The sequence below is a fragment of the Corvus brachyrhynchos genome, unplaced genomic scaffold, assembly GCF_000691975.1.
Source record: "Corvus brachyrhynchos isolate BGI_N302 unplaced genomic scaffold, ASM69197v1 scaffold70, whole genome shotgun sequence".
Taxonomy (NCBI): domain Eukaryota; kingdom Metazoa; phylum Chordata; class Aves; order Passeriformes; family Corvidae; genus Corvus; species Corvus brachyrhynchos.
The window spans coordinates 5503349-5519271 of NW_008236217.1; the positions used below are offsets into that span (position 1 = coordinate 5503349).

At 39.6% G+C, this 15923-nt stretch overlaps 1 protein-coding gene and 1 long non-coding RNA gene across 3 annotated transcripts; both read right to left on the reverse strand.

The window, feature by feature from the left end:
* Positions 1-2659: 2659 nt before the first annotated feature.
* Positions 2660-7235, reverse strand: LOC108449550 (centromere protein J-like). The gene is made up of 4 exons (XM_017745933.1): positions 6884-7235; positions 6111-6195; positions 5630-5750; positions 2660-4756 (listed from the first exon to the last, which is right to left on the reverse strand). Exons 1-4 carry the CDS (start codon positions 7076-7078, stop codon positions 4567-4569), a joined length of 591 nt encoding a protein of 196 aa, XP_017601422.1. The 5' UTR covers positions 7079-7235; the 3' UTR covers positions 2660-4566.
* Positions 7236-7274: 39 nt separating this feature from the next.
* On the reverse strand, positions 7275-11110 carry LOC108449551. 2 transcript variants are annotated; one of them, XR_001865746.1, is made up of 4 exons: positions 10754-11110; positions 9815-9929; positions 9290-9396; positions 7275-8033 (listed from the first exon to the last, which is right to left on the reverse strand). It is a non-coding gene; the product is annotated as an uncharacterized LOC108449551 (long non-coding RNA). The 2 variants fall into 2 exon arrangements; XR_001865745.1 differs by having other exon boundaries at positions 7275-9396.
* Between the last annotated feature and the right edge of the window lie 4813 nt (positions 11111-15923).

Below are 15923 nucleotides of genomic sequence, written 5' to 3' on the forward strand. Positions count from 1 at the left end.
TCGTCTCTTAAAAAATGAAAAGAGGATATTATGACAATTTCAAAACAAGATAATTAAAATTAAGTAAGAGCTATCACAAGATTACATTTGTGCTCTGGGAAAAAAAATTTCCGTTTCAATAAATGGTATTTTTTCCACAGAAATGTGTCCCTCGCCAACACAACTGCACATTGCTCAAAGCAGTACTTCCAGGTGTGACTTTTTCGCTTTTTTTCTGTAGTTGTTTGGGAGGCGGAGGTTACTCATTCTGGAGTCTAGAATTCAACCTGAAAAGAAAAAGCAAGGAGACCACTACAGTAACAGGATGTGAAGGAGTCTTGTCTAGCATACAGACCATTCACTTTGTATTTTTTTTCCTTGCTACTTTCTGAGAGAAGGCCGAGGTTAGTATGTTAATGTTTTGTCAGAATGATCCGCAGCTCAAACACTGTTCTCTCATGCAAGACACTCTCTGCCCCAAATATGGAATCTAATCCTCAGGGACAACTAGACTGTAGGGGTTCAGCACAGCAGTTTTCCAGAAAAATAAAACTGAGAGGAAGACCAACTCTTTCAAATCTAAAGATCCATGGGTCTTTTTCCTCTGTGCCACCAGCCAGCTGGGCAGGTCTTTGAGTCTTGTGTATGTTGAACTAGCTGGGTAGGGAAGAGCACACTTAACGAACTGTCTATGTGAGAATTGCTATGTGCAATGTGACTCAGAATGCATTTCCTACTCACAAAAATAGATGGGGTCCATCACCCACTTCCATTATAGTTAAGGGGTAATGGTATTTCATTCAGAATCCACGTATATTTCTATGGAACATTATTTTCTTCAAGTGGAAGTGATGAGACAAGAAGGTGCCCTGCTCCTCAGGAACTGGAGAGGAGCTCATCAGTGGAATAGCAGAAGATTTTCAGTGAGTTAAATCAGCATATGTCAGAGGAGGAAAAGAGCATTGGAATCAACAGGCATTTACCTACTCTCTACTATCAGTTTTGCATTGGGCTTTATGATCTTAACCAAGAGAGTTTGCTCAGAGCAGGGCAACATATTAAGTTAATATGACGTGCCAGTAATGCAGTAGTACAAAGAAAGTCACCTTAAAGCAAGATGGAAGTGAAAGCAGATGACTATGATACAAGAGGTATCTTGAGGCTGTTGGAGTTTCATCTCTATGAGAATGTTTATGACAAATTCAAGCTGTGGCTTTTAGAACTCAACTAAAATCCAGCCTTGTGTTTAGGCTGTTCCACGGATGACACTGTGAGAGGAAAACTTTTTCATAGTATTGCTGAACTGCAAGCAGATTGACACTTTCAGGCCAAACCAAGTGACTGGGATGAAGGCTGGCAGAAGGCGTGTGCCCTAGAGCAGAGATGGTGAGAGTGCCTGGCTTACTCACTTATGAAAAAGTGGCTAAATGTACTTCTGCTTCTTCTCGACAACCTGCCCTGCAGGCTGTAAGAAGATCAATTCCTAAGGTGGCTGTCCTAAAGAAGAAAACTGCCAGAGCACTTCCAAGAAAAACACTGACTTCCCAGCTGCGGGGAAAAATACCATGCCAAAATTACTCTTCCGAGCAAAAGGTGACACTAAAAATAACCAAATCCCAGGAGGCTGGGCATTGTCCACACAAGTCTGCCATACTTGGTTGCTGGTTACCCTTACCTGACTTTTGTAACTATGAGCTAACCACGTACGTGTTTCCTCTGATAAAGACCAGAGGCCAACACCCCTGGCTGTCTGAATAGAACTCTGTTCAGAAGTCACAGCATATTCTAAATTTGAACAAAAATTGAGGCCAAATACTGGCTGAAGCATGTTTTTGCTAATGCCAGAAAAACCTGTGAAAATACAGAAGTGGGATTTCCCAAATGTGTTCCATCTCCCAGAAGGATTCATGAAAATTTCATTGTATATCTTCCAGGACAAAAAACATTGAGAAGTAGCTATGTGTGTTGCTACACTTAAGCACAACATGCAGTCACACTTAATTTGGATTATTTTGGGGTTATTTTTGTTCCTACAGCTATGAACTATAAATGGTAGAGCCATTGCTTCTGGTTAACTAAGGCAAATGGAAGGTGGAGGAGAGCGGGTGTGAGAATCAGCCTGTGAAAAACAAAGTGGGATGTGTCAGAACTCATCTGCAAAGGACTCTCGGTTATAACATACCTGACAGAGCTTGTCATTCATGCAGGTGTTTTTCTGCCTTTTCATTTTCAAACCCAGTGCGTGCCCTTTATGCCAAAATTCCATTTACTATTATATTATAAAATATCACCTCAAAAACATGTCTTGATAAAATGATGGGCAGGCAAAATCTTTAGTAACCTCCCCTTTGGTTTCCCCAGAGGAAGGTTTGCCACTGATTTTGCCAGAGGGCAGCACCAGGCCCGTGTCTATGCACCACTACAGCCTCACTGTAAGCTGGTGCTAACGAGGTGGATATACACACAGCACGGTGAGTGCCTACATCAGCAATTTGCACTCGGGCATCGCTGCGTGCATAGCTCTGGGGACTGCCTTCCACATTCCCCATGTGTCTGTCACACAGCTGCAGGACCGTGGGCCAAATTATTCCATAGCCAAAATGCTTCCTGCAAGTAGAATCAAGAGTGCTTAATTAAGCAAGGAGCAAGAAGTGTGATAACAAAATTGTTCTTTATTTAGTTTACAATTAGGAGGGATTACTTATCCACAGAATTCTATGATTCAGTGACAGGTTATTGAATAGCAAACAGTGATTTAAGGCTAAAAGCTCCGAACAAAGCCTGTTTTCTGATTTACTACAGAAACAAAAAGAATGTCAGCATTTTAAGCGGAGAACAGGGACCTTTTGTTAAAGGAATTCTTGGGAATAAAAACAATGGTTCTTTATAAAACATTGGTATCATATCTAGTTTCCCAGCCAAACTGAAAACACTAGCCACATTCAATTTTTTTTGATGCTTAATTGAGAAAAAAAATCAACATAGATTTGTTTTGGTCAGCATAAGGTAGCACAAACTGAAATTCTTAGTGAAACACATGGAAAAGAATGATGCCTTGAATTCATTTTGATTAAAGTTTTCTTTTAAAAAACAAATAAAATATATTAAATATTTCAGTAGTGGAAAGCAGGAGTGTTATGAAGCAGTTAAGGGAAAACAATGCAATTTTATCATTACACAAGCTGATATCAAACTGCATGGATGCTCACAGCCTCATAATTAAATTGATAAACTGAAGCATGTGTATGGTAAATATCAGCAATGCTTCTTGCTCTTTCTTTGAAAGATGCTCTGCAATTTGAGTGGTGATTTTTTGATTGTATGAGCCCCTGGAAACAGAAGAGAAGAGTGAGTAATTCCATAATGTTGCAATTTTTGCACTTAGGTGTGAGAAAAGGCCAAAGCAGTATGCCATGGGAGAGTACTTGTTTGAAGGGCATAAAGAGATAATTTGGTATCTCAGTCAGTGGGCAGGTAATGAGCTGAGCTCTACAAGAGAAGAGTTTCAGTGATATGGAAAAATTCACTTCACTGGAAGTGTTGAAGGTTGGATGGGGCTTTGAGCAATCTGGTCTAGTGGAAGGTGTCTCTACCCATGGCAGGGGGAGTTGGAACTAGATGATTTTTAAAGTCCTTTCCAATCCAAACTCTTCTATGGTTTTCTGACAAGCAGTCTATGGGGAAGGCAGTTGAAAGCAGCATCTGATAAATTATTAATCCCTCTAAGTATCAAGTGCCATCCAAAGAACCTTACATGTGGAGAGATGCACTGACCAGAAATATTTTTGCACTACAGGAAGAATAAAAGCAGTAGTGGGAAAGGTTATTTCAAAGACAAAGCAACACAGAGGAAAGATTGCTGTAGGAAGAAGAAAGATCCAGAAGATCCAGATCTTTGATCCAGAATAATTACTAGGATGGAACAAACATTGCATTTTATTTTCAAATGCATGAGGCAGAGTTTTTAGATTTTGATCGTATAATTATTGAATAACTTTGGTTGGAAGGGACATCCAGAGCTGTGACTGTTCACCCCACTCCTGCTCAGGTTTTGATCTAATGTCCAGCTCATGATAAGCCCTCATACATGCTGGGAAATTCTGCTCCAAAAAATCCAAACAAACTGAAAACCTTAATCACTTCCAGACCTTTTGTGATAATTAACTGAGGAAATAAAAACTTTATGTAGATTTACTTTAGTCAGCATATGACAGCACGGAACTATTGGTTCTTATTTGAGGTTCTTATGCCATAGTTCTTAATTGTAGTCACTTTCATAGCAAATTGCAGAAAAAATAGGGAAAGTGCGATCAGTACCCTGAAAAAAACAATTTGATGAGAAATACTGTAGGTATTTATTTTAATGTTGAATACACAAGGAAGGTGTGACTGCATCTCCTCTCACTCAAGAGACATTTCATTCAGGTAGGGTTATTCCAGTCTAAGCACCAGTTGCTGAGCCAAAGTAATTTCAACCCTACAGATCCATCCATTCATTTTCCCAAGTTAAATCTTCCTTACAGTTCTGGCCTGCCAAGAAAACGCCTTGAGCTGCATATGTACAGTGCAGTCCCCTGCAGGGAGGAATCACTTCTTATCTAGGATGAGATTACCCTCCTCATCTTTGATTTGAACTCGTCCAGTGGAGTACTTGGTTTCCTGTCTGCCATTGCAGAACACAGTTTTCACGGTGCCGTCTGGGTACTCCCTCCTCCTGAACTGTGCAGTGTGAATCTCTCTTTGGCCATCACTGAATACCACGATTTTATCTCCATTCCTGAAAGAAACAGCAATGAATGAAGTGATGAGAAAGCACTGTCTGTTATTAACCTGTCTCACAGAGTTGTCTAATGTAACTCAATCAAATTAGAAAATAATGTCAAGTGGAAAACCTCAAGATTTACATGGGATGGCATTAGAAATCTGGTCTCATAAAAAGACTCCAACACATAGTATAATAGCTAATGGATGGTGAGATCTGAATTGTACATGACTTCATGCAGGAATCTCAAGGCATTTTGAAGAAATCCAGAAAATCCATTTTACCACTGCTCCTTCCTCTTCGTCAGAAGAGACATGTGAGTCCTGTTGCTGTTTTTCTGATCTTGCATGGAGGAATAGAGAGACAACACAGATTCACAGAATATGACTTGGAAGAGACCAACAAGGATTATCAAGTCCAGCTCTTAAGTGAATAGCCCATTCAGGGGTCAAACCCACAACCTTGGTGTTTATTAGCACCATGCTCTAACCGACTGACCTAATCTCAGTCCTTGCCCAATATTAGAGGGGGAGCCAAGCACCTGGGAATAGAGCTCAGGAGCCCTCACCCTGAGTGCTTTAGTACCCACATTGCTAACACTGACAACTGGTGATCTCCCAACAGCTCTGGCCAGTGTAAATTTACATGGAACTAAATGAGGAATATTTCACAATCATTTCGGCTGTGGTGAGTGGTCACCTATTATTCAAGGTGGAAGTGAATTTTCAGTGCCATATTCTTAAAAAAAAAAAATTAAATTATTTTACAAATTCTTTTTCACTTCATCTGGAAATTTCCCAACTATGCAAAATCCAGCCACATTTCTAAATGTCAGTATTGTTGTACCTGTGTCCAAAGCCTAGTTCCCGTTGTTTACACAGGACTTACTTTTCTACTTTTACTACTGTGCCATCTGGGAAAAAAGTTTCCTTCAGTCCATCACTATAGAGGCACTTCACCGTGTGATCTGGGAACACAATTTCTTGTGTGCCATCAGGATAATGCTTTTCTGTGGAAAGAAGATGCAAAAAGTCTGTCTAGTGTTCTTTCAGGTTGCTTTACACAAAGCTAAGTCAGGATTTTTTTTTTGGACATTGTAGTGTAGGATGGAAATTATATCCACAATACTGGTAAAAGAAATGAAAGAATCACATAATCATATAAGCAGAATTGGAAGACCTACGTTTACATTCCATTATTATATTTGCTTTGAAGTGGTGAAGTGATGGAATATACTAAAAGTGAAATGCAATATACTAAATGTGAAATGGCAAGAAGATACCCAATTTGCTGGAGTCAGAATTCAGACCACAGTTTCATAACAGAAATAAATCTGCACAAACACTCACGTTTATGAGCTCTTGCATACCTATCTGATTATTAGAGAATTGCAGCACCTCCAGGCCATCTGGATAAGCAGTGTGAGTTGTCTGTGCATCTGCATAATAATAAATCTGGAAGGAGAGTGAGATGATAGCAGCATGTTCACAATATTTGCATAAGCAGATTCAACCACAACAATGTGCTCAAAAGTAAACCATCTTTAAAAAGTCATTTGAAGGTCATTTGCTGCATCTGCCACGCATAAAGTCGCTATGTTCACATTGCTGTTCCTTCCTCTAATTCACACTCAAGGTTGTGTCTAGATGATGCTACTTTCATCTCTGTAGTGTGCAGGAGAACAGTGCAAACAGGAGAGTCATCCTCCCACCTCTTTGCTCTGGCTCTCCTCCTATTAATTAACTATTAATTTAAAATAAACCCAGTGCTGCCAAGGCCTCACTTATTTCCACTTTAGCTCACATTAACTATTTATATTTACATAATGATGACAGGGAAGAACCCCCTGTACTACCTATTCCACAAATGTATAAAAACCAGTCCTTTCTTCAGATGGCTGCCCACGCCCCTTGCCTTCATTCAGTCTCCTGCTTGGCCACCTACACATTTGTTCCTTCTTTCACTGTTACCTTCACACTTTTCCACTTTTTTCTTTGTGGATGAAGCAGTTTCACTGCTCACTGTTGTTAAACCAACACCCTTCCTCATCAGTTTCTCCCAGAATTGATAGATCAAGATAAATTATAGAACCTTACTGCAAAATAATTTTATTTTCCTTGAAGAAAATGAAGAGTTACACACCACCCTCTGATCCGGCATGATCTTCTTTACATCTCCATTGGAAAAGCTAATCGTTGTCATCCTTTTATCAGCACTAATTTCCTTTTTAGTACCATCGCGGAAAGTGAGGATTCGGCGTCCATCAGAAAGCACCTCTTCTACCTTCAAACACACAGAGCATCCAATGTAAATTAAGTCAAAGGAAATGAGCAGCATTGCACTGGCTTCCAATTAAATTGGAGCTTGAAGGACATCATGCTATATCTTTGTATTTCAAAAGTTATCTCTGCAGAACAGGCATTAATTTTGACTCATTTGTCTGTAAGAGGCGAAAGACATTTTCTTTTCACAAGATGAATTTACCTGTAGCACGTTTCAGGTTCTCACCCCACCACTTTGTTTTAATCGAAAGACATTTTCTTTTCACAAGATGAACTTACCTGTAGCACATGTTTCAGGTTCTCACCCCACCACTTTGTTTTAATGTTAAGCAAAATTAGGTGCACAGCCCTGTGGCAATAGGGAAGACAGTCGGGTTTTTTCCTGACCAACCTTAGTAAATTATGATCCAGACTCATTTCATATATGGTTGTGCATCTTCCACAGAGGTCACTTGAGATACCTGGTTCTGGATGGTCTGAACCAAAATGATTGAACTTCATGTATTAACAGAGATTGATGACACAGTAGTTTAAGAACCATTTCTTTCCAAGTAAACCTGGATGGACATTAAGTACTACAGAATTCATTTTGGCTGCATGCACAGACCTGAAAATTTGCTTGAGACTTCTTATTCACAGCAGGCAATAATTCCATTAGTGTGCTCTTCTACAAAAAATACACTAGTCAGAGAAGACTTCATACCCAGCATAGCCTCTGGTTAATCAGTTTTCCTGGTGTTACTATAACAGTTGGTTCTGTTCAGCATAGTTTAATTCATTTGGTGAAGTCCAAAGAAGTAAACAATCAGAAGATGCATTACAGCTTTGTCATATGGTTCCAGTTTTATCAGAATTCCCACAAAAGGGAATATCTCCCCCCCGCCCCAAAAACAAAAGCTATTTTCTCTCACCTTTCCATCATGATACTCTATTTTTTCCTGCACCTCTTCCTCATGCTTTCTTCTTTCTTGATGTAACATTGACCTTCTAGATAATACTGATTTTGGAGGCTACATTATGAAAACATCACAGTTATATAAACAGAAATGTTTTAAAAATATGTTTGTTAACTTAAAACAACTGTGCAAAAAACTTATTTATTTTTCCACACAGAGGAAAGATTCCCTTCTTTCTGGTATTGCCTTGTATTTGCAATGAATTTTCATATTTTATCTGCAACTAGAAATGTTGCATATTAATTATAGTTTTCTTCAGTTTGCAAAGCAAAAGTAGCAAAACAGAAGTCCAAAAATGAGATTATAAAAGTGCATTCTGGCAAAGTTATGCTGTAAAAATGGAGAGAATAAACCCAGGAACAGAGAGCAGAACTATCTCTGAGTATTGGTTTACTGATTTACGAGGAAAGGTACTTGTACTAGCTAGAGTCACTCTTCCAAAACAAATTACATGGCTCTTAGCTGCTAGGTAGTGCTCTCTGTGTAACTAAGGGCTATTCTGGATGTTATAATTCCAGTTTACCATTACCAGGAGTGCTCTTTGCAGTCTGGCATGGTAAAGGAGCCTTAAGTTAAGTGACATCTGGCACACAGCATCCGGGGCAGTTACAAGCTAATGTTAATTACAGTTTGAAGATGTGGTGAATTTTGAATTATGGGATCCAAAGGAACAGGGAGAACTGCTCCCCACGGGACAATGATGTGCTTCAGTAAATAGCTATAAACGCCATGCTCAAAGTTCCCAGATCCATCCCTAAAGCTGTGTCTGCTACATAGCATAGGAAGTGGGAACAGAATATTTTCTTTTTCTCAGTGTGTTTTATTTCTGCTCAAAAATGGAAAGAACACAGCTGCTGCTCATGTAAGAACTAGAATCATAAGTAGCTCAAACCTTTGTTTGAGCATCCAGAGAAGCAGGAGAACTGTCTGTAGATACTTTGTTGCCACATGCAGTTATGCCACTTCTCCTGTGTGTAGTCACAAAAGCCACTTTATTCTGAGCTCTTAGCAATTTTTCTGTCTTTTTAAGAGCTTCTTCTTCCTGAGGCAAAATTAAAATATTAACTAACAACATAAATCTATTATTGTTCAAGAGTTGTGCAGAAATATATTGATAAAGACATCTATCCTATTATTTGAAAGCCATTGAAATATTGTTTTAAAGACTGCACTTATATAATGAGTAAAGGCAAAAAAATAAAGCCAGGAGAGTATTGTTCCCAAATGAATGGGAGTTAGCATGCTGTATATTAAAACTAATACCACAGACTCACTGTAACCCTGTTTTATAGAGTTGCATGGCAAAATACCTCTGTTTCTTCATTGTTCTTGCAGGGTGCAAAGCTGCAAGTGTCATTGCTGTGGTTATGTGAGAGGGATGTGTCTTCTGAGCTATATGAAACGGGCAAAGGTGTCCCTGTAAGAAAAATCAAAGAAAAAGGGGTCATTGAAAGCATATGAAAATTGCTGAATCACATTTCCATACATATCTCAGGCTTTTTAAAGATGCTGTCTCTCAGATCTTGCAACACATTGCTTCTTACACTGATAATGTGTCCATCTTCCCAAATGTGCTTTGTCCTGGACCAAAATGAAATGCAGTCCACACCCCTTCTCCCACCTCCTGAACCTCTGGGACAACAAACTCAGTGAGTAAGTAGGTGACAGCACAGTCTTCTCTCCCTCTCTTGTAAAATATAAATTTGGCAATACTTCTAAGAATCATAGGAGTGTTTTAGTGACTGACATTCTCTGTGAGTCAAGAGTTGGGGACCAGTGTCTCCAAGTCATTTGCAGACCACTTTAAGCAGGCAGGAAGTTTCCATATATCTTACCTTTTACACAGGAAGATGAGCTGGGCTCCTTAAAACAACCACTCAGATGTGAGACAGCTCCAGGTGATTTCCTACCATTATACCTTCCTCCAGTAGGACAGAGCTGATGTACAACCTGAAGAAAAATGGAGAGGCCCTGGCCTACAGTCGTGCTTCACTTTAACACGGGAGCTATCAGTGATATGGCAAGAGCATGCTGTACACTTCTCCTTCCTAGGAGTTTAGCTGTCTGTGTGTGGATATTGTGCAGGTGTCTAAGCTTGGTTCAGAATGTTGTGGAGTAAGAAAGGAGGGTGGAAGATCTGGAATAAGTCTAAAACAGGGCTAAGTCCCCCCACTTCCCCCATCCCTTCTCTTGGGAACTGCACTTCATTTGCTCCATGGTGGATTGCACTGCAGTAATGTCTGTGCCTGGCCATACACCTCACTGATCCAAATCCCAGCCCTGACCCATGGGATGACTTCCTGTCATGACCCCAGCTCTGTCTCATCACTATGGGCTTTGACAATGGGGATTTTGGTCTGGCCCTCCCTTGCATCCCCAGCCTGCCCTCCTCCCTGGCTGGGGCCGTGGGATAGGCACTGCCCTGCTGGACTCCATGAGCTGCCTCTAGTGCTCCAAGCCCCTGGCCTCCCTGGGAACCACTGGCCCCTGCAGTCCCCCAATGCTTGGTGCACGTGATCACCCCTGAACATTTTCTGAGGCAATGGGGGCAGGTTTCAGAGCATACACCCATACTCAGGCCTGCAGGTGTCTAAATATGTATGAATATTCAATGTATGAACAGTCTCTAAGATAATTTCTGACAAAAATTCTGCAGTTCCAGGGAAAGAAGACCAAGCAGCAGCCATGTGGCGATCAGGATCCCAATACAGATTATGAATTATGTCATAAAATGAAAATAAAGGCAATTTAAATAGACCTTGCTACTGACTTACTTTGTCTGGTTCAAAAGGTGTCAGTCTTCCCTGATGAGGAGTCCTCCTGCCAGTTGGTGTCGTGCTTCTACCAATGGAGCAGTTAGATGATTTCTTTTCTTGGTGTTCCTTTGTCACCGATCTCAAAGGATCAGCTTTTTGCACAGAACTATTTATGCCCTAAAAGATGTAAATACATTTGTATTAAGTTAATATATACACCTTCAAATAGTATTAAAAATCCTCCTACAAAGGATTTAACCATCATTAAGTGGTTAAAACTTTCAGAGAAGGTTTAACTGTGTCTGTGGGTGTATGCACAGAGACATGCACAAGGACACACACACATTTTATACATAACTCTGTATTTGGGGCCTTGTTTTGCTTCCCACATTTCTCTGTGCCTGGACAATGATGCAAGTCAAGGGTAATCCAAGGGGCAAAGTGCGAGGCCAACAGCTGCTGTTAGGCTCTCATCCCTCAGTCTCCCCAGCGTGCCAACAGCAGGAAAGATAACTCTCTCTAGGTTATCACAACTGAGATGAGCTTAGTAAAATATATTGCACAACAGTTCATTTTTACTTGCTGGATGTCCACTCTTTCTATGTTTTGATCTTATACATCTCCATCAATCTAGGCTGACACAAGACTTATAGCACTCTAAGAGAGGTGTGAGCCACAGAAGGGAAATGAGAGGCAAAAAGTTTCAAACAAACTATAGGAGTTATTTAGACTGGAAAGATCAAAAGCACTTCTCCAATTTTTCATGGAGACTTTAGAGAAGAGCACGAGGAAACATAAAATATTCCTGCATGATCACCAGGAGATACATGGGGTTTACAGGATTTACACAATGACTCTCAGGCATTTGCAGTTGCCAAGAAAATACTGCATCGGTATGGCAGGAAAACTGAGGCTGTACTCCTGCCTAACCAAAACTTTGAAGTGACTGTACCTAGTGTAGGATTGCCTGTCAATATGAGACAAAGGCATAGTCTCACTGCCCACGTTGCTAAATTGTCCCAGAAATGGTAAGGGATTATGTCACTGTCTATCAGAATTGATAGCAGAAGAATCTCTAAAGCATTGAGCTGATGAATGACTAGAAGCGAGTACATGATGGTAAGAAACAAAGAAACAATCAGAAAAAGTTGGAAATGGCATCAATAACCCTGATTTTGAAATGTCTCACACACTGAAGAATGGCTGTTTGAGAAGATGCATGTAAGTTATTCATGCAAAGAATATATTTGCTATCAGCTTAATTTACTCAAGTTCATGAGCTATTGCTCAAGGGACATGGGACTAGCAAAGCACAAACGGGATGACTGCACTGCTCCTTCTCTGATAACAACGGACAGTGTTTGACAGCTGTAAACATTTTTGCATGTGATCAATGAAATTTAGGGGATCTGCTGTTGCTGTGATGTCTTATTTATATTAATGAATGACATTACAATTTAATGTATGCTCATAAGGAAGGAGCCAAGAAAGAAATCCTATTGCAACACCAGAAAATTGTAGGATTTTACAATCCTCCAAGCATAAAATGGTTCTCAGCAGGAGAGAAGCAACTGATTAGCTCTTTCAGACAAGGTTGCTAGAATGTACATAAATTAATAGCATTTATTGTTAAAAAGAATATTATTTCTATTTTACATTTGGTGATATTTTATGCAGGCAAATTCTCTGGATATGCCTGAGTTCTCCAAACATTCAGGATTCAAATACAAGTGAGTGGGCAAACTGTCAAAATATGCCTGGGACTTCAGCTTGAGACAACTGATGTAGAACTAAGGACCTTTAAGACTATTTCTGATGAAGAGATATTAGCTCAGAAACTGCAGAGTGATAAAAGGAAAGAGCTCCTAATCCATCGTTTCATTTCTAAATATCTCAAGAGTGAAACTGCCAAATGATTTAAAAGAACTTGAAAAGCCATTGGAGCCGTTTCACAGCAGCTCAAACCAGTTTCAGCCCAGATTGCTGGAGTCCCACTCCTTTTCTTCTGTCCCCAGCTACGTGTTTCTGGTCCCTCCTTTATGAGGCGTCAGCAGCCATAGAGGGGAATTTACCTGGTTCATTGAGTAGAATCAGGCAGAAATGAACCATTTTTTTGCAGCCTGGTTAGTTTTGAGCCAGCTGGCTCACCATCTTCAGAAGGTGCCAATAGGGCCACAGCAGCTCAAATATTCATCAGCTTCAGTGAGACACTAACATGTGGCAGCATTTGTTTTCCTTGTGGTTTATTACAGAAAGAATGTTGCAATTCAAGCTTTTAAAAAACTCACGTAAGACTTGTAAATAGAAGATACTTCATGGCAAGATGGAGCCAGAGAGAAAGTAGAAGTGTTTCCATGAACACAATGAGATGCATCAGCCAATTCAGTTGAGGGAGCATCCATGAAGAACAGTGTTAGTACTCCAGCTTGTTACACATGCCATTGTAAAAGCCCCTGATTTCATTTTTTATGCATTGCATACATTAGTATACCTATTTTTAAAGCAATAATGTCAAAGGAGTCGAGATGGGCTTACATGAATCACATGTAGTCTCTATTTTCGTTCAGAGGAATGTCATTCTAAGAGATCATTTGAAAAATCAGAGCCAACATTGTGTTCCAGGCAACCACTGCAACTTTGCTCTGCACTTTTTAAGAAACTCAAATACTAAGCATTTGGACTAATCACACATGACTAGGTTCTTAATAAAGATTCTCTCAATTCCATCACTTTCATAAACAAAGCCATCAAATTATCTCAATTTTCTTCATTGGAGATATGTGGATGACCAGTAAATGCAGACCCTTGATACAAAGAGGTTGCAGGATTGGAGGAAGAAGCAGCCTCCCAAAATGCACAAGGTAGACAATTTTTTCCGATCTTCACAGAAAACAAAAAAAACTAATCACCTGGTCAGCTGGTGACAACAAAAGAGGTGTATCTTAGTTATGAAGGTTGACTTCATAAAAGAACAGGTACGCAGCTCGTTTTGGATCTTTGTCATGGGAGCTAGTGAAGAACAGTTTGAATTGCCATCAGTGACACTGATGCTGCTCTTGACAAAAGCAGGGATCTCTTGACATTCCTCTAGTCCTACAGATCTGTGCTATCAGGAAGACAGTGAAGAACAGGAGAACAGAAACATGATGTTCTCCTGGATCTTCATGCTCAACAATAATCAATTACATTTTCTAATGAGCTTTTGCCTCCCAGCTGTTAATACCTACAGTTCTTCAACAAGTTGTCCCAGAAATCTCTCACTTGCCAATTCCCCTAAATAAGGATCTCTTATTATCTTCAAATATCACAGTTTGTGTCATGCAGAATTTGCATTCCCCCTAACAGATGAAAAACCTGAGAAAAAGCAACAAATACTCATGGATAAAGCAGTGAAATTCAAATGCTATGAAAGACTGTCCACATATTCACGGACCTTCCCTGCTTCAGTTAGTAATTTGTGAGTAAGAACATTCATAGGCAAGGAAATAACTTGCTCAAAGATCATCAAAATCCCTTGCAAGATTAGACAGCAAAATCCATCTAAGAAGATTGGAAGTAAGTACATTTGACCTTGACTGAAACATTAAGAAATGCTATCAGTATACTTTTCAGCAGAATTCCCTTCCCCTCCTCCCACTTCTGCTCCTGCCATGCAAATGAATTAATCTTTTTTCACAGAAATCATTAAAATCTATCCAGAGCTGCATGTTGGGCAGGAAATGGGCAACTTGTTCTTGCCAATGAGCTGCATTCAGAAACAGGTTGTTTTCAGAAGATCCATATTAGTAAATATTAATAATTAGTAAATATTAATAATTAATAAATATTAAAAATTTTGGCCCATCTGTTCATTCTTGCATGTTCTAAAAGAATTGCTAATGATGTGCAGTTAAAATGGACATTTTTCTTGTCTCACTAAAGCACAACTTGAACTGGACAGTTCCTCACCAGCTATATCATGTTACAGTACAGAGATCATCCTTAAAAGTATTATAGCATTATTCTAATACTTAGGAGTATTATTATATCTTTTTCAGAGATGCAGAACATCTCTTGGATATGGGGTTTGTTTTTTACTTCATAAAATCATGTCTTCAAAAAAATCTGTATTTTTAACCTGTACTGATCATTATTCAGACTTGCTCGCCAATTGTTTTTGTACATATCCTCAAATTCTATTAGCTTTGACAGAAATAAGTCAGATGGTAATTATTGTTTTGCCTTCTTGGTTACAGCTGATGAAACTCACCAGTCCAAGCTAGCTTTAACTTATATATGTTATACATGCACATCTTCTTCGAATCCTAGAACCATAGAATATTTTAGGTTGCAAAAGACTCTTAGACAATCAGTTCCAGCCATTGACTCAGAACTGTCAAGTCCACCACTAAATCATGTCCCAAAGTGCCATATCCCCACTTTTTTCTACAGTGCCAAGGATGGTGATTCTACTACCTCCCTGTTCAGCCCATTCCAATGCCTGACAACCTTGATGTTTTCCTACGCTCAATTTCTCAATTTTGGATAGAAATAGTATCATAGTTGGTTTTACCTATATCCAAAAATTCATAATTATCCAGATTCACAGGATCTATGAGGGAAAGCATCCACCTGCTAACAAAAGAGCTCAAATGCAAAGAAAACACAAGTGAGTCTCCATGTTCAGATCTATCACTAAAACACAGATTTGGGGCTTCTGTTTAATATGGCTTTTACCTGCGACTTCAGTTCTAGAGTCAAATAATTGACAGCCACTCTATTCACTATAAAGCCTATTTGTGCATTCAGATCAGATAAAGAGCATGTGTCTCTGTCAAACCTTTTAGAGTTCACTCAGGACATCTGGGAACCATGCCCACCAGTCTAGCTCATGCTTGTGCTGCATTCCAGTTGCACTGGATCCAATGCTATCTAGATGGTGAAAGCCCAGATAGCAGCAAGCCCAAAAGTCTGCTGTCCTCAACTTCTCCCTTCTCAAAACTGTTGCTGAAGCCACAATTTTTATTTCACTTGGCTGTGTGCCATAGGAGGAAATTTTCAATACCTCTTTTCATATCTGGCACCATATAGAATTCTCTAAAGTTACTGTCTAGTGACTTTCAAAACACATGCTGTCATGCTCACTATAGTGGAACAGTTTCATCCCTTCTCACCTGATATCTTTTACATTTTATTTCAGTCCCTATAG